The 18,268-nt window shown below is 46.5% G+C and overlaps 1 protein-coding gene across 1 annotated transcript; it reads left to right on the top strand.

Moving 5' to 3' along the window:
* Window positions 1-383: 383 nt before the first annotated feature.
* Window positions 384-9,282, top strand: LOC147747594 (uncharacterized). Its single transcript, XM_086925718.1, has 3 exons — window positions 384-510; window positions 7,576-7,710; window positions 8,834-9,282. Exons 1-3 carry the CDS (start codon window positions 384-386, stop codon window positions 9,280-9,282), a joined length of 711 nt encoding a protein of 236 aa, XP_086781844.1.
* Window positions 9,283-18,268: the final 8,986 nt, after the last annotated feature.

The raw sequence follows: 18,268 nt of genomic DNA, 5'->3' as shown, positions 1-18,268 counted from the left end.
GCCCATGCGGCTTAAGGTGATTAGTGATCGAGTCCTCCACGAAGGGGGCTGCAGATGGCCCCTGTGCACATTCTGGCACCCCGGTTATAAGGACGTTATTGCACCTGGAGTTGTCCAGCTGAGCCTCCAGCTTTGCGGTGTGCGTTTGCAGGTCCTCCACCTTCTGTTGGAGCTCAGACATATCTTCCACCAGGGAGGTTGCCTTAATTTCGCCATCCTTTAAACAGGAGTTCATGGTGCACATATCCTCCCTCATGAGCGACACCTCAGTGGAGACCGTATTGATCCGCAACTCCAGGGACGTACGTACTGTAGTAATGGCATCAAGAATGTCCTGCAATGTCAGGTCTTTCTTCTCTTTGCCGGGCTCGGGATTGTCGGACATGGCGGGCCTTCCTTTTGGGCTCGAGCTGGGACCCCCATTAATGGAACCCTTTTTTCCGTTAATGGCGCTCTGCGGTGACCTAGCAGCCCTGGGGCGCGTGCACTCCGGTGTCTGGATTACCCACGGTAGATATTACGGCCGCAGGAGCTTTTCTCTTGGGGCGGCTGAGGCCTGGAATAAACTTCCACTTGCGCTTAGACAAACCCAGAATCTGATGGCCTTTAGAAGAGGTCTAAAAACATGGCTCTTCACTCAGTAAGCACGCTCCATTCCACCAGTCTATCCTTCTAGCGCCAGGACACCTCCGGGTATCAGAGCGCTCTACAAATTTGTAAAATAAATAAATAAATAAATAAATAAAGGGCAGGAGAAGCACAGGGGGACAATTCAATGGCGGCTAATGGGTAGTGGTTTGGCACTAGAGGTGGTCGGGTGCGCCAGGCCGCAACCCGGTTTCACCGGGCAGTCACGGGGATCCTAACCATGGTTTCACTCACGCTGCAGTCACGCAGAAGACAACAGGCCGATATGAGCTGCCCAACACCGGCTACAGCCACTCTGGCATGGGCATGTAGGAAGGACTTGAACCTGTGCCGCCGGCCACAGTGATCGGTCGGCACCTGCACAGATTTCACAGGGCCGTGCAAAGGCCCTCCAGGGGAGATGGAGCATGACCTAACATTGTGCTGTGCTCTCAGCTGGCTCGGGGCAGGGCACCCACCTCGCTCCACTGGGTATCCGGTAACCGCTGCTGCATCAGGGACCAACACCAGCACCCCGCCGGTCTCGCCGAGACTCTCCGACAAGTTGTCCAGTATTCCGATCACTGCCACACTGGGTCTTCAGTAGCACACATGATGCCTCGCAAGAGTCACCACAAGCAGTTCCCCGTCCTCCAGTGGCACTAAGGGAGTCTGCCAATGCCAGTGCTCTCAGTCCGCCAGCCGCACGGTCGAGCACACAGCCCCGTCCGGCCTAATGTCACAGGTCATGGAGCAGAGTCTCCGCAGCCCCGTCTGGACCACAACTTGTTGTAAATAAAACAGCGATAGTATTAAGCATTCGCTGAAGACATGCTAATATGTCTTTATTCTAGTTTTCCCGCCCGTACTTGAAATACGGCCAGACTCCATTTTGTATTCTGGGGTCCATCTTGTATGCTACTCATTACCATGTGCTCGCCACGAGGCAAGTCCTACCTTACTGACTGTCACCCCTGAAGTTTGCCCAGCAACAGGCTATAAATAGTTCTTCACGTTTCTAGCGCATGCCCAGTAGGAGTCACATCTGTTTCTGATTAGTGAAGATTGGAATGTACATTCGGCGGGTCTCAAGAACCGTTAACTCCACCCATGTATCGATCATGTTCAAGAAATGTCCTATATGGTTATAAATCATGCTTTGAGCTGTAACCGCCCACTTATGAGCCCCTTCTTTGTGTATAAAAGGGGACCGCATGTCCAAGTTCTTTGTGCTACCTTGTACAATACTGTAGAGTGTTGTGTGGGCTGTAGTACCACCTTTAAAGGTTTATTAAACTATGTTTTTGTATTCCCAGTTTCCGTGCCAATTTCTTATGTAAGTCTGAGGACTCTGTGTACAGAAGGGCGAACCCTTTCGCATTCGCAGGCCTTGCTGAGGCCTGTACTCATCAATTGGTCCCCGTCACGTGGGGCTCATCGACGACTAGGATGCTCGAAGGACTGGTCGTGACAAAGGATTGGAACCCTGCCGGGGACGTGATCACTGCCAGTGGCGCCTTTAGTCCTGGCATCCTGAGGTATTCTTCCTTCCCTTCCGATCTGACCATCTGGGTGGCACCGGTCATCGACTGAGATCTCTTCTGTCAGTTTGCCGCATAGTGGCCGTTTGGGCGAATTCAGAACTTGGCAGTTGGAATCTGGACGCTCTTGATTGGTAAGAGTTGTTGTACGGTACTTGCTGCGAGCCTTTGGTAGTCTTGATTGGCAAGGCAGTTTTAGGATACGCTTGCCCCGACTAATTTGTTTGTTTGTTTGAGGTGACTAGTCATATTGTTTGTTTGGTGATATTCATATATGTGTTGCAACTCACATAGGCAGGCAATGTGGAAATATTTCTCCTGATCTTTTGATTTGAGCGGCGCAATGTTTTAAGTGCCATTTTAATTATAACATTGGATAGTTTGCAGTATTTTTAGACATGCCTGTTTTTAGCGCACTTCGTAAGTGGTGCTGCTGTTTTGGAAATGATCGGTTGATACTTGAAGAATCACAGCCAGCTCCCCCGGAGGGGACGCGGAATAGGGACATGTACGTTAAATTTGGCCTTTCCCCCATAATGTACAGCACGATGTGGCGGAAATATACCAAAAAAGATCCTGAGTTACGATGGCCTATGTATGGATCATTTGATTTGCGGAAAATTGAGTATGTGGAGCAGTGTATGTGTAAGCGGCGAGTGAGACAAGATATGTTTGAGTGTATACGAATGTGGGTGAAAGAGGTGCGAGAGCGTGAGAAGCGTGAGCAAGCACTGATTGAGAAAGAGCAGCGAAAGAGTGAGCATGAGAAAGTGCATGAGGCGAAAAAGCGCGAAGCAAAGGAACTAGAAGAAAAACAGGAGAAAGAACGCTGGTTGCAAATATCTGGCCAATATCCTGTTTGACAGCCTCTTTATCCTGTCCTTAATACATCGGATGATGATTTTTCGTTATTAGATCGCTCTCCGCCCCCTTACGTTGGCCCGTTTGCCCCGGTTCATGTTGTTGACTGAGCGTATGGTAGGCATGGGCGTATTTTGCGGATTCGCAATCCGCGAACTTGCGGATTTGCGAATATGCGGATCGCGAAAATCCGCAAAATCCACGAATTCTCGCGGATTTTGCGGATTTTTTTGTTTGTGTTCGGACGGGTTTCTGCAAGTTCGCGAGGGTTTCGTACAATTTCGCAAATTGCGAACTTACTTGTCGGGTCGCCAGTTTTGCGAACTTGTTGTTTCTACGTGCCCAGCCTGTTTGCAAGCCTTTCTTCATCACTGCCACCCTCTGTCACCACTGGCACTCTCTTTGTTCACCCATGCCACCCTCTGGCTCACCCATGTCACCCTCTGTGTCATCACAGCATCCTCTGTCAACACTGGCACTCTGGTTCACCCATGCCACCCTCTGGCTGGCACACCCATGCCACCCTCGGTGTCATCACAGTCCCCTCTGGTTGACCAGTGAGTGTACATTATTGTGGCAAAGCAAAGCACACCTGCTAAGTGCTTTAAGTTTTGCAAAATTAAAATACAACAACACCTGCCCTGCCCCAACTGACATTAATGAAGGCTGACACCTGTTTGTCTGCTCCCTTTACTTTGTGTTGCAATGTAAATTTTTTTTAACAGGATCTTTGTTGGCAATGGCATACTTGTAACTATTCTGTGACTGTCAGAGCAGGGTCACACAATAGTTGCAAGTAGGCAACCGAATTCTGGAGGGCCCCTTCAGGAAGCACTAAAGGGAATGGTTACAAATGATGAGGTTGAACTTTTGCACCTACTCATTGCTTTTGCTTTAGCAAAAATCGTTTTTCGGTAATTTCCGCTATTCGCGAGGCGCGGCGTCGTGCGAAATCGACCGTGGAAGCAGCGAACTCGTGCGAACTACCCCAAGGTCGAGTATGGGTGCCGCCATTTTGTTTGCGTGACGTATTTCCGTTTCCGCCCGCTATGTGTAATCTCGCGGAATGAGCGCCTTGCGAATACAAGTTCGCACGAGTTCGCGAGAGAAATCGTGTGCGAACTTACTTACGCGCACGTGATCGGGCCGCCATCTTGTTTTTCATTCATTCCTATGTGTCTGGGCATGGTGTTTCTATCCTCTCTATATCTCTGCCACCCTTTGCCTGTTTTAATATTTTTGAATCTATTTAAATCATTATCTATCCCTCTAGTTTTCTAGCTATATAGTTTTGTGTTTTAGGCTACTTTTGTTCACTTTTCAACTACTTTTTTAAACTTTTATTTTCTTCTTCCCTAGTCTTATTCTTTTTCATTTTTTCTCCTTGTTGCTACCACCTGCCCAGACTATGGTGAAGCCAGCTGTCAAGCTGCCCAAGACGGGCCCCGCAGCCCGTGCCCGGCTCCCGTGTGGCCGTTTGAGGGTGGAAATGGTGGTGCCCAGGGACATCTTCAGTAAGAACTTGGGAAGGCTTTTGATCAGTTAGGCTCTGGGTGCACTGCCCGTATGTACGCACATCAGTATAGAATTGCTGCCTATTTAGGTGCAAGACGGCACGGACACGTGAAACGGGAACACGGATCCGGACGCATTACACGCCGCGTCTCCGCTTTAACGAGCGGGAAGCGCCAGATATATCGGACGTAACACGGCATTAACAGTCCACTTCTTACCTAAGAATTGATTTCATATTGGATACTCGGACTGGGTATTTGCGGTCAAGAGCCCGGCTGGGTTGGAAATATCACCAGCTGAGCGACCTTCTGACTGGAACACAGCCTATTAGCCCTGAGGAATCGCGAGTGCGATGAAACACGTGTCGGCTGGCTGTTTGCAACAATAAAGACTCCAAGATTTACCTATCGAGAGTTCTTTTGTTTGGATAATTCTGTCATTTTGTTATTTGTGGATTGCTTTTTGTTACTTAACATTGTTTACACCGTCTTGAGTGCAACGGCAACCAATTCAGGGACATCTTCAGCCCTGAGGAGGTGGGCGCACTGGTCTACTATGTACAGCATGCAGGCGGCAGGATCGCTGCTGGCTACAACAACCGCCAGGAGCGACGGAAGCGGTGGGAGCAGGTGTGCCGGGCCCTGTTTGACATCTCGGGGGTCCAGCGCACCTACAACCAGGTAACCCACTGCTGGACGGATATCCCGGACAGGGAGCGCGACCTGCTCGACCTGCTGGGGATGGAGGTCCCCGGGCTTGGTGAGTAGTAGTAGCAATTTTTTCATCACTCACTACTCTGTTTTTTCTCCTGCTCTGTGTCTTATATTGCAAATGTTTGTTTTAACTTTTTTACAAAGAGCAATAATGCTGCCGATTACATTGATAGTAGAGGTAAATTAATATTTCAAATTCTTCTGTGCATTTCAGGTGCACTGCTCTCCTTCTCTGTGGCGGTGCCACTGCTTATTTGTTTTTTATTTTGTGTTCATTTAATTTGGCTGAGTAATGTATGAGTGTACTTTACAGAACTGCATAATGCTAGACACAAAGGGGCAGATTTACAAGCCCCTTGCGCCACGTTTACGCTGCCTTACCTGACGCAACAGCGACGTAAACGTGGCGCATCCCTGCGAGTCATGTACAACGTGATGCATCTAGGGAGATGCGCCACGTTAAGGCCTGGGCCTGCGCCACAATGGGTGCGTTCCCACGCAGGGGGGGGGGGGGGGAGGGCAGTCAGGCAGCTGTGCGCCTCGCAAAAGTGCCTGCGTGAAATCTACAAGATTTAACGCAGGCACTTCCGCGACGCTGGTACGTCAATTCTTTATGCCTGCTTGCTTGAAGCAGGCGTAAGGACTGATGCGGTATGTTGAGTATTGGGCAGCCCTGAGCATTGCTAGAGTTGCATCGCGCCTGCGACGTGACTCTAGAGATGCGCCCCTCTTTCGTCACGAGATGCGTCACGCATCTGCCTACCCTTGCGCCAGGGTGTGCCGCATTGTAATTGCGGCGCATCTGCCGTGACGCAAGGTTAGTTTTGCATTACGCATTTGTTCTGGCGCACCTCTGGAGGTGTGCAGCCCAGAACTCGTAAGTATGCCCCTAAGTGTCAGATTTGCAATTACCTGCACATCCCTGCAAAGTGTGCGGCACGCCAGCACCACCCATGGTGTGCCGTATTTACAATGCGGCACACCATGGTCCCAAAACGTCACCGAAGCGTTACGCATCGGTGCCGTAAAGGCGGCTCATTGATGGAGTTGCGTCGCAACGATGGCGCAGCTCCAGCAATGCTGCGTCAAGCCGTGCGTCCGCTTCATGCAGGTGCAGGGTTTGAGTGACGCATTATTGTCCTAAATGACTGATTGAAATTTGATATATTCCCCATAGCCACTTTCAGCATGCGTTCCTGCGCAGGAACACCCTCCCTTGCACTGGAACGCTCCCTTATGGCGCAGGGCTTTAGAATGGGATGCATCTCCCATATGCGTCACGTTGTTAATATACGCCACAACATGGCGCCTCTCTTGTTGTGGCGCTGCGTCACAAAAGTGACGCAAGAACGGAGCAAAAGAGCTGCAAGGGGCTTGTAAATCTGCCCCTAGAGTAGAGGCTCAGGTGCAGGCTCAGGTGCAGTCCTTCCTTTGTAGCCCTCTTTTTGGCTGAAATAGTTGGTTCTTGTTCTTTCTAAATCTTTGATTTGGTTGACAAGGACATCGACAAGCAGCAATCGTCAATGTTTTCTGTTCTTTCTTTCATGTCAGGTCCCCCCAGGGGCAAGCGGACGGAAGTGGAACAGGAGGATGCTGTGGCTCCAAAGGAGGATGCAGGCTAGGGCGGCGAGTGCTCCTTTGCTGGCCCTAGTAAGTTTTCATTTAAATATAGAGGACCTATTTTAATTTTTTTGAAATAGTGTTCAGATAGGAGCACAATCCATAATACTACTGTTGCAGGGACAATTCTCCACAAACCGAACTATGGACACTAAACACCAGAGTAATAATATTTCAGAGTGGCGTGTTTGGCGCACTGTATAAACCTGGTAGTGTCAGAGGCACAGACTCCTCCTTGCAAAAATTGCAAAACCTTTCGCTCAGTCACTGTAGTCTGGAGGACCAAAAACCACAGAGTCTATTCAAGTTTAAAAGCTTTATTAAAAGTAAACACATATATTAAAATTAAGTTAGCTGGAAATGGAAAAGTGCTTGGTGCTGAGTTGATGAGTAATGGAACACATTTCTTGTGGTCGAGCCGAGCTTTCACCTGTTTTGAAGTTGATGTTGCTCTTGTCCTTAGAACTAGAAGTCCAGCTTCTGTCTGTTCAGAGAAAAATGGTGTGTGTTAAAATTAAGCAAGCATTCATCAATTGTGACAAAAAAGTGCAGCAAGACAACAGCCTTCCCTGGAAGGAGGGACATTTTTAATTTAGAGTAGACAGTCAATTACTTTTTCTGTTGTTTTCACATTTCTTCATTCCTAGACCAAATACTAGTGAGTGGTGTAATCTAACATTCATAAATCTACTTTGTAGGTGGAACATCTGGTGGCGGGGCCAGCTCGGATCTGGTGGTGGTGGTCGACTCCGATGACAACTCTGGGGAGGAGGCGGCGCAAGTGGCCCAAGCAGATACTGTGAGGAAGCAGACAGTGGTGGTGGCGGGTAGAGGTAAGCTAAAAATGCCAGAAAAAAACAATTCTAAATCAGGAGGATGTGGTTATAGAGCATGGGTCCCCACAAACTTTCTCTCTGGGTCAAATTGACAGTGTGGTTTGTGGCCAAGGGCCGCACCGATGGGGGCAGGGTCAGTGGGGGAGGGGGGTGGATCTAGAGCAACAAAAAAAACTATGACCACTGAGCCACCAGACCTGGCATACACACATCTTTCTTTCTCTCTCTCTCTGTCTCTCTCCCTCCCTCTCTCTCTGTCTCCCTCCCTCTCTCTCTGCCTCCCTCCCTCTCTCGCTGTCTCCCTCCCTCTCTCTTTTTCCCTCTCTCTCCCTCTCTGTCTCCCTCTTTCTGTCTCCCTGTGTCTCCCTCTACCTCTCTGTCTCTCTCTCTCTCTGTCTCCCTCCCTCTCCCTCCCTCTGTCACCCTGTGGCTCCCTCCCGCTCTCTCTATCCTTCTGTCTCCCTCTCCGACTTTCTCTCTGTCTGTCCCTGTCTCTGCCCCTATCTGTCAGTCTGTCCCTGTCGCTATCTGTCCCTGTTTCCCTCCATCTGTCTCTGTCTGTGTCTCTCTGTCTGTCTCTGTCTCCCTCCCTCCCTCTCTCTCTCTGTCTCCCTCCCTCTCTGCCTGTCTCCCTCTCTTGCTCTCTCTTCCCCTCTCTCTCTCCCTCTGTCTCACTCACTCTGTCCGTCTCCCTCTCTCTCTGTCTCCCTCCGTCTCCATCTCTGTCTCCCTCTGTCTCCGTCTCTCTGTCTCCCTCTCTGTCTCCCTCCCTCTGTCACCCTCAGTCTCAATCCCTATCTCTCTCTCCCTCTGTCTCCCTCTCCATCTCCCTCTCTATCTCTCTGTCCCTGTCTCTGCCTCTATCTGTCTGTCGGTCCCAGCATGTTGTAATTACCATATTGTCACTGGGCCAGCACTATATAGACCTGCGATCCAGGGGGGGGCAAGCACCCCCCCTTGCCCCTCCTTGCGGACGCCCATGATACTGGCCTCAATAGTTTTGTACTGCGCTGGCTAGTTGGTAGTTGTACTGTGACACAACTTTCTGCTGAATCATTTTGTGTTAATCATATTCTTAAAGAGCATTGGTTACAGATTATGTCTTTCTTTCTTCATATAGTTGGTCGTACAAAAACATCCAAACCATCCCGGAGTATGCAGGCTCTGCTGGCCCGGCAACGGAGGCTGGATGCCACTGTTGCCGAATATCGGCGGCTGGTGGAACTGGAGTGGGAGGACACGCAGTCCAGTACATCTTCTGGGACACCTGCATCCTCCTCCACGCCCCCACGTTCTGCCGGTCAGCACAGTGCTCCGGCGGTATGGAGCCGGGCTGGCAGACGCCACCGCCGAGCAGCAAAGGCTGCCCCTCACAGTACTGTCAAGGCTCGCTTGCGCCGTGCAACCCACAGAGTGTCCGACCTGGAGGCGGAGGTCTGCAAGTTGAAGGGAAATCAAAGTTTGTTGGAAGGCCTCCGCTTCGACCACGCCATCCTCCGGGAGCAGTACGATGCCCTGGCACTAAGGCATGATGCCCTGGAGGCCAAAGTCCACAGCATGCATCCCTAGAGTGTCCCTTGCCCCTTTTTTATAGACTTTTGGGGGGTGGGAATTGGGAGTTGGGGTTTTTGGGGACTTTTGAAGGACTATTTATTTGTTGGGGTTAGGGAGGGTCTTGCGGGAGATTATTTTGTTAGGGATATAAAAATATACTTTTTCAAACTTTATCTGAGCATACCTGTTTTTTACTACTTTTGAGCCTGGTGGGTGGTAGTTTTGCAGTAAGTTCGTTTTACTGAACACTGTCATCGTGTAATTGGCCAAATGTTTTCCAAAGTAAATGCCTGTCACAGAGTAAGTTAATTCAAGAGTCCTAGGACTTTACTAGTACCACTGTCACTCTATCGCCACTCCTAATACTCCATTATACTACCTCCCATCCAAACGCTTATCTTACCTGTAATTTGTGTTTGAGGGCTGGCTCCACCTGGAATTCACAGTGTCCTAAAGCGTTCTGCAGCAGGGCCCCGACTGGAGTTTCCCGGTGTGGATTTGCTGCAAAACAAAAGCAATCAACATTAGAAATGTGGCAGCGGTGCTCGCAGACCCCAAAACCCACACCCAAAAACCTAGAAGCCCCACAGACAGCAACCCTATGACAGGCAAGCGAGCAATAACGCCTAAACAACGTTCACGTGTAATTGGCCAAATGTTTTCCAAAGTAAATGCCTGTCACAGAGTAAGTTAATTCAAGAGTCCTAGGACTTTACTAGTACCACTGTCACTCTCTCGCCACTCCTAATACTCCATTATACTACCTCCCATCCAAACACTTATCTTACCTGTAATTTGTGTTTGAGGGCTGGCTCCACCGGGAATTCACAGTGTCCTAAAGTGTTCTGCAGCAGGGCCCCGACTGGAGTTTCCCGGCGTGGATTTGCTGCAAAACAAAAGCAATCAACATTAGAAATGTGGCAGCGGTGCTCGCAGACCCCAAAACCCACACCCAAAAACCTAGAAGCCCCACAGACAGCAACCCTATGACAGGCAAGCGAGCAATAACGCCTAAACGCTTTCACCTCCCATTTCCTCCTAACCAATTTCATCCCTTAATAGACCTTGCCCGCAATGGCCCAGCCAAGACCCGTAAACCCAGGCGCAAACAAATTTGACACCCCCAAACAGCCAAAAATCAAATCCGGGAAAAAGGCCACACTTAGCAAAATGTATTTAAATGAGGACTCACTACTTCCAGTCCCTCTTTAGGTGACTCGTCAACGTAAGTTTCTTCATTGTGCGGAATCCAGGCATCAGCATTACGGGAAATGGATAGGGTGAGTCTGGACTGGAGGAGGAGTATAGACGACCAGGACTGAGTTCTTGTCAAATTGTGAACCTGAGGAATGCTGCGGCATCAAAATCAAGACAGTTCTGCTGATGGGCTTTTTGTTGTGATTGGGTGATTACAGTTTTGTTGTGAATGTGATCAAGCACTTGCTAAACAAAGAAAGACAGACACACAGGAATAAAAGTGAATAAGGACGAAAAATAAAGTTAGTGATTCATTGACTCATTTTCAGAACTCGCTGTCAGGGAAGCAGAACTCGTCCTCAAACTCTGCAAATTGAGTCGGTAGTACTTTTGGTAACTGAGGAAAACTTCCCTCAGGTAGGTCGGTGTCTTCTTCTTCCTGCGTGCATTCTCGTACTTTGTAATCTGGTGGTATGAAGTGCTGGTTCATCTTTATCATGGTGAGCCGCTCCACATTTGCGGGCAAGCGGCGGGACCTTTTGGAAGTCACAATGCCACCAGCAGAACTAAAAACATGTTCTGAAGACACGCTTGCGAGTGGGCAAGACAAGTAATTGATAGCCAGGGTGGTGAGCTCTTGCCATATGTTTCTTTTCCCATGCCAATACGCCAATGGGTCTTCAGTAATATTGACCGCTGTTGATTCATCCAGATAGGACTGCACCATTGAAACAATGTTCTCCTTGATTCCTGTACTTTGCACTTCTGTGTCCTTTCTGGGACAAGGAAACCCTAGCTGACTTAGCCAATCCTCTTCAGACATATCGCCTGGGCCTGGTGCAGATGATACGGTTGCTGGTGTGGTTAACGGCTCAGAGGAAAAGTCACTCACTTCTGCCACAGGCACAGATGCAGGAGTGCTTTTTTAGGACGCCTGATGGCCTGCTGATTCACTAGTAGTACTGTCTTCTCCTACAGTTTCCTTCCGCTCTCTTTCAAAACGAATGGCTGACTGAGCTAGCCAACCTTTGTACTCTGTAACATCTGATGTTTCAAAAGGAATTAATACTTTGCCAAACAATGGCTTTTTGTAACGTGGATCCAGAATAGTAGCACAAATGTAGTGCGGTTGTTTCTTGATATTTACAAGTCGTTCATTGCTAACTAGGCGTTGTGATAATCTCTGCGCCAACTCATATGCTTCATTCGTTCCAGCATCCTTTAATTTTGAAGACACCGCCTTGACTTGGTGCTCGAGCTTCAGCAACAATGGGATAGCTTTTCCCAAATTACAGTCCTCCCTGCTGACTTCACACGTGAAGACCTCAAAAGGACGAAGCATGTCTGTCAGGCTTTTAACTAGCTGCCATTGCTCCACCGCTAGCATCATTTCTGTCGTAGCACCACCCAGGTTGTAGACATACTCATTGACTACTGGAAACAGCTCATGCAGACGCTCAAGCATGTAGAAGGTTGAGTTCCAACGTGTTGCCACCTCCTGGATAAGTGCTTTCACTGGCATTCTACGTTCATGTTTCTTGCGCCTCAGCTCCTTCCGGGCCTTAAAAGAATGGTGGAAATGTGTGCATATTCTTCTGCAGGTGGTCAGTATTTTGTCGACCTCAAGTTCATTTTTCAAGAACTTTTGCACGACCAGGTTTATACAGTGCGCCAAACACGCCACTCTGAAATAGTCACCGTCCTCCATGGCCTTAACTACATTGCTGCCATTATCAGTGGCAACATAACCAACCTTGCATTTTCTTGGGGGCAGCCATTGCGAGACCTTTTTGTTAAAGTCATCCAAAATGTTGTCTGCAGTATGACTTTTCTCCAAGCCAAACATGGCTAATGTTGCATGTTTACGAGCACCCTTTAAAATCTCGACCAAGTCACCACCTGCATTTATCTGTTTTGCAACCCCTGAAAAAGAGACCCAGTGTGCAGTGATGCACATGTAATCATTGGCTGCGCAACTGGTCCACATGTCTGTTGTCAGGTGTATAGTGTGAACAGCACTCTTCTGCAAAGCTTCCCCAATCAACTCAAGCACCTCTTTATGTAGTGCTGGAACAGCAACCCTGGCAAAATAGAACCGGCTAGGAACCTTCCATTTAGGGGCCAGTGTTGCCACGAGTTCAAGAAAACCCACACCTTCGACAAACGAAAAAGGGAGAAGGTCCACCGCTAGCATTTTAGCCAGCTTAGTGTTATACAGGCGCACAATTGGGTGGTTGCGTTGAAATGGCGCATCTGAGGAGAACATGGCTGTAATGGTGCGCTGGACAAATTTACTGGATGATGCTGATGAATGTCTGACATAATATCGACAGACAGAATATCGAAATGCAAAAATATCGGAGCAAAAATATCGACAGCAAAAATATCGGAATCCTATCTTCATTAAGGTAAGTACAAAAATATCGAAAAAATAATATCGTAGTACAAAAATATCGGAATCAAAAATATCATTTTTTTAAATGTATTAATAATAATGTAAAAATTATTTTAAAATACATATAATTTTACAAATATTAAATAAAAATATTAAAACAAAAATAAAACTAATACATATACATTTAAAATAAATAAAACACTTAATAATTTAATGTAATTTTAATTTTTTTCATGTAATTTATTTGATTTAAGGTAATATTTTTTTGTTTTTACCCTGTACGCCTGTACCCCAAAAACCCAAAACTGACCCTGAACCCTAAAAATATCCCTGTACCCCAAAAACCCAAAACTGACCCTGAAACCTAAAAATACCCCTTTACCCAAAAACTGAAAACTGACCCTTATCCCTAAAAATACCCCTTTACCCAAAAACTGAAAACTGACCCTGAATCCTAAAAATACCCCTTTACCCAAAAACTGAAAACTGACCCTAAACCCTAAAAATACCCCTTTAGCCAAAAAACTGAAAACTGACCCTGAACCCTAAAAATACCCCTTTACCCATGAACTGAAAACTGACCCAGAACCCTAAAAATACCCCTTTACCCAAAAACTGAAAACCCAGAACCCTAAAAATACCCCTTTACCCAAAAACTGAAAAATGACCCTGAACCCTAAAAATACTCCTTTACCCAAAATTAATTAATATTATTTAATTACCAAATAATTATTAATTAACAATAACAATAAAGTAAATATATTAGCACATTTGCTGTAATTAATTTAATTTAATAATTAATATTATTTTTCCCAATTAATTATTTAAAAATAACAATAAATTATATATAAAAAAATTACTATAATTAATGTAATAAAATAATTAATATTAATTAATTATCAACTAATTAATAATTATAAATATGTACAAAATTATATTAATTAATTAACTAATTAATAGAAATTAATTACCAATTAATTATTAATTAAAATATGTACAAACATATATCAATTAATTAATTATTATTAAATTACTTCCCACCCTATTCCCCTATAAACCCATAACCCGCTACAGAACATATTTATCAATTAATCAATTAATTAAAAATAATTAAACATTATTTCTCAATTAATTAATTAATAATTCCTACTAATTAATAATTAATTTAACATAATTAAATTACTTCCCACCCTATTCCCCTATAAACCCACAACCCGCTACAGTAGTAAAAGACAATATTTAATTAAATTACATTAAAAATAAATAATAAAACATACTAAATACAATATAATATACACTAAATTTATTTAAAAATTGATATTAGTAACATCGAAGTTATTTATTTCGATATTATTGACATCGATATTTACAACTTCGATATTACTGATATCATACTAATATCGATATTAAGACTGTCGATATTACTTACCTTCGATATTTTGTCCCATCGATATTTAAACTTCGATATTTTTGTATATCGATATTTAAAAATCGATATTTTGTCTGTGTACCGATGCTGATGACTTCTTCGACCCAGTTCTGCTCAGTGTTGACATTTTCCGCATTGGTGTGTCTCACAGACTCTCAGTGTGCCTCCTATGTGTTGCGGAGGGTGTGGTGCTGCCAGGGGTACTGGGTGCAACCGGACAATTGTCTGACGCTTCTACCTCCCCGTCATCTTCAGATGAAACATCTAGTACGGGTTTATTATGGCCACTTGCCCTTTGGGATTGCTTTCCCTCGATGTTTGCTAGGTGCACAAACCATTCAACAGCGTGCCTTCTTTTAAGATGACCTATCAGGCCTCCGGTACCATAGTTGGTACCAGTCTTACCATGGCTAACTCTAGTCTTACAAATGGAACAAATGGCTAAGTAATCATGCTTTGCATGGACACTAAAAAAGTTCCAAACTGGGGACTGGAAACTTCTGGTTTTGCCGCATGAGGTGATACTGCCAATGCCAGATGAAGCAGTGGTGGATGAGCCTTGCAGACATCTACTGGGTTGTGCAATTATTGCAGCAACCCTACTTGAGGGAGTTGAGCTGGATGGAGGTCCCCTCTGGGGAGAAAATATGGGAGCTGTAGGTTTTGTTGAACTTGTTGTACTACTTGACTGTGTTGGTGGTGCTACCAGTGCCACGTCGCCAGGGTCACGCTCAGCATGACGTCGGGATAGGGTATAAATGTCTGTCTGCTGCATGGCCGGTGTGGCTGGAATGACGTGTGTGATGACTAGGTCATTGCTGTCATCCTGTTCATCAACATCAGAATGCAACACTTCATCAAGTCCGACGTTCGGATCCATAAGTATGAGCTTTCCGGGGCCCTTCCTTTTAACATTTGATACCTTTCTCAGCTCATGGTGTGCCTCCCTCTCAGACGTCGTAGATAGTTGCCAATCTGGATCCAGTTCATCTGATGGAGCGGGGCTTGAAGAGGAACTTCTACACACCCTCCTTGATCTTTTCCTTGCTGGGGAGCTGGGAGAAAATGAATCATCAGGAGGAGTGGCTTCGTCTTCCTGACATGATACCCCAGCTCCAAAGTCAATTTCCTCCTGTGCCCCTACTTCTGGAAGAATAACCATTGTGGGCACTTGCACCGCTCCATGCGCCGTTACATAGGCCTCTTCACTGACCTCTACTTGCAACTCTCCATGGACCTCTCCTTCTCGGCCCTCTCCTTCTCGGCCTTCTCCTTCTCGGCCTTCTCCTTCTCGGCCTTCTCCTTCTCGGCCTTCTCCTTCTCCTTCTCGGCCTTCTCCTTCTCGGCCTTCTCCTTCTCGGCCAGCTCCTTCTCGGACAGCTCCTTCTCGGACAGCTCCTTCTCGGACAGCTCCTTGCGCATGTACTTGTGCTTGTACTAGGAGCCCATGCAGTTATTGTTGCGGCTTTGGTTGTTGAATAGTACTTGTGAGATGAGTTACAACCTGTGTTGATTGTGTGCTGCTACTTTCTTGCGATGAGCCAACATCACTGGTCGTTGGTGATTGAACCACTAAACAGGCTACCTGTGCAGCACTCATGGTGGACTTTTGTTTTTTCCACAAAAATTTTGTGGTCGAGGCACCAGTCTCCTTGGTAAGTGGTGCCACTTGCTTCTTCTTCTCCTTAGTAGAGACATCTTTCTTGCAAGAGGAGCAACGGGCACCTCTTTTCGGAGCCATCTTCTTCAGATGTCGGAACAGCAGGCCGCAGCAGGACTTCTTCCTGGCACTGATGCTCAACGATGATGCGGAGTTCTTGACTTTGTGCACCTAAAAGCAAACGAAGACAGAGGAACATCAGTTAAATATATGTTGCATATGTAGCGCTTCAATTAATAGTTTGCAAGTAGGCATTTATGAATAGACACGTGCACACCACAATATGGAAATATCAAAAATAAGAATTGCTAAATTTTTGGGAAACAGGAATTTAACATTGATCCAAGAGAGCCCACAGAGAGGGTTGTGGTTTCATGTACCACTGACTCCCCCTGGGCACAATGGGTGAAAGCAAGGCAAAATGGGTGCAGGCCTATGGCACAAAGCTCACTGCCTGCCTTCAAAATGGCCGCTTGACCCCCATCCACATGGCCAGGACCATGCCTCAAAATGGCCCCCACCAACATAGCCATCCCCAACCCCTACTCCAAAAAGTCAAAAAACACAACACAAATCACCACAAAATAATGCCATTCATCAGGTTTCAGAGGGTTTATGCTGCCTGCTGGTGGTTTTCGCGAGTGCAAGATTGTTGCTTCACGACGAGAACGTGGCGAAAGACCCTCAAAATCCGCGAACAGACCGATTCTGGGCCCGCTGGGCATAATGAATGAAATCAGAGCACACTGGGTGCAGGCCTATGTCACAAAGCTCACTGCCTGGCTTCAAAATGGCCGCTTGACCCCCATCCACATGTTAAAGCACAAAAAAATGTATTAATAGGGACATGAAGAAGGGCACATACAATGTTTCAAAAGAAAGTGGCTTTATTGCCAATAAAGCTGCAGCTTGAGACAATTTGCAGGAGTGCAAAGTGATCTGCTGTTACAGAAAGAAATCAGTCTTTATATACCTTCACAGACTCTTGGCTTGTTATTGATTAACTATTACATCATGGTGTGACCATGCTAGAATTAGGTCCACGTGTACATTACAGTATCAAGGTGCATTTCAAAAATATGTCTACATTCACATTTTACATTATTTGCGACGCATCTGACCATGCAGCTACAGGTTAATCTTTAAACCACCACCTCCTGACTTTCAGCTTTGCCTTGGCCGGTTATCTTGAAATGTACATATGCAATGTTGATCTACTATCAGCAGAGGCCCGTGTCAGCCTTGCCTTGGCCGGTTATCTTGAAATGTACATATGCAATGTTGATCTACTATCAGCAGAGGCCCGTGTTTTCTGCTTTCCCACACAATGACGCACTTGCTATCTGTGCTGGGCAAACACTTTGCCTCTTTACGACGACAAGGCAAGGGCAGGCCAAACTTGTCACGTTCTAGGTCAGCGAGCGATTCCTGGAAAAAGGCTCGCTGAACTGACTGAACTGCCTCTGGTACATAGGTGAAAAGCTAGTGAATCATTGAACAACTTGGAGCTTCAACAGAATGGGCACGCACAAGTTCACTTGCCTTTCTTTCCTGGTTTCAGCTGAATTTCAGACAACTTAATTTAACCCTCTGTGCACCAGCCGTGCACCATGGAGCAACATTTCATTTTGACTAGTGGGATCTGTTTATTTGCAAGCAGGTTACAGACAGAAATTAATATAAACTACGGTTCAATTTTAATATTTTCTTTTAACAAAAGGGCCAACTAATTTTTCATCTTTTACACACATGGCCGGGACCATGCCTCAAAATGGCCGCCACCAACATAGCCAGCCCCCAACCCCTACTCCAAAAAGTCAAAAAACACAACACAAATCACCACAATCCAATGCCATCCATCAAGTTTCAGAAGGTTTATGCTGCCTGTTGGTGGTTTTCTGGTGCAGAATTGCAATTTTTGCAATTTTGCGAGTGCGAGATTGTTGCTTCACGACGCGAACGTGGCGAAAGACCCGCAAAATACGCGAACAGACCGATTCTGGGCCCCCTGGGCATAATGAATGAAAACAGAGCACACTGGGTGCAGGGCTATGTCACAAAGCTCACTGCCTGGCTTCAAAATGGCCGCTTGACCCCCATCCACATGGCCAGGACCATGCCTCAAAATGGCCCCCACCAACATAAGCCAGCCCCCAACCCCTACTCCAAAAAGTCAAAAAACACAACACAAATAACCACAATCCAATGCCATCCATCAAGTTTCAGAAGGTTTATGCTGCCTGCTGGTGGTTTTCTGGTGCAGAATTGCAATTTTAGCAATTTCGCGAGTGCGAGATTGTTGCTTCACGACGCGAACGTG

Source organism: Lissotriton vulgaris, chromosome 1_1 (genome assembly GCF_964263255.1).
Source record: "Lissotriton vulgaris chromosome 1_1, aLisVul1.2, whole genome shotgun sequence".
Classification (NCBI taxonomy): domain Eukaryota; kingdom Metazoa; phylum Chordata; class Amphibia; order Caudata; family Salamandridae; genus Lissotriton; species Lissotriton vulgaris.
The sequence above is the reverse complement of the archived record's forward strand: the minus strand, read 5'-3'. Positions and strand labels throughout refer to the sequence as shown.

Bases quoted from the DNA above. Each gene is read 5' to 3' on its own strand.
- LOC147747594 (XM_086925718.1), top strand. From the start codon at position 384: ATGGCGGGCCTTCCTTTTGGGCTCGAGCTGGGACCCCCATTAATGGAA. The intron at 511-7,575 runs GTAGATATTACG...TCTACTTTGTAG, and splicing joins CGGTGTCTGGATTACCCACG to GTGGAACATCTGGTGGCGGG. The intron at 7,711-8,833 runs GTAAGCTAAAAA...TTCTTCATATAG, and splicing joins AGTGGTGGTGGCGGGTAGAG to TTGGTCGTACAAAAACATCC.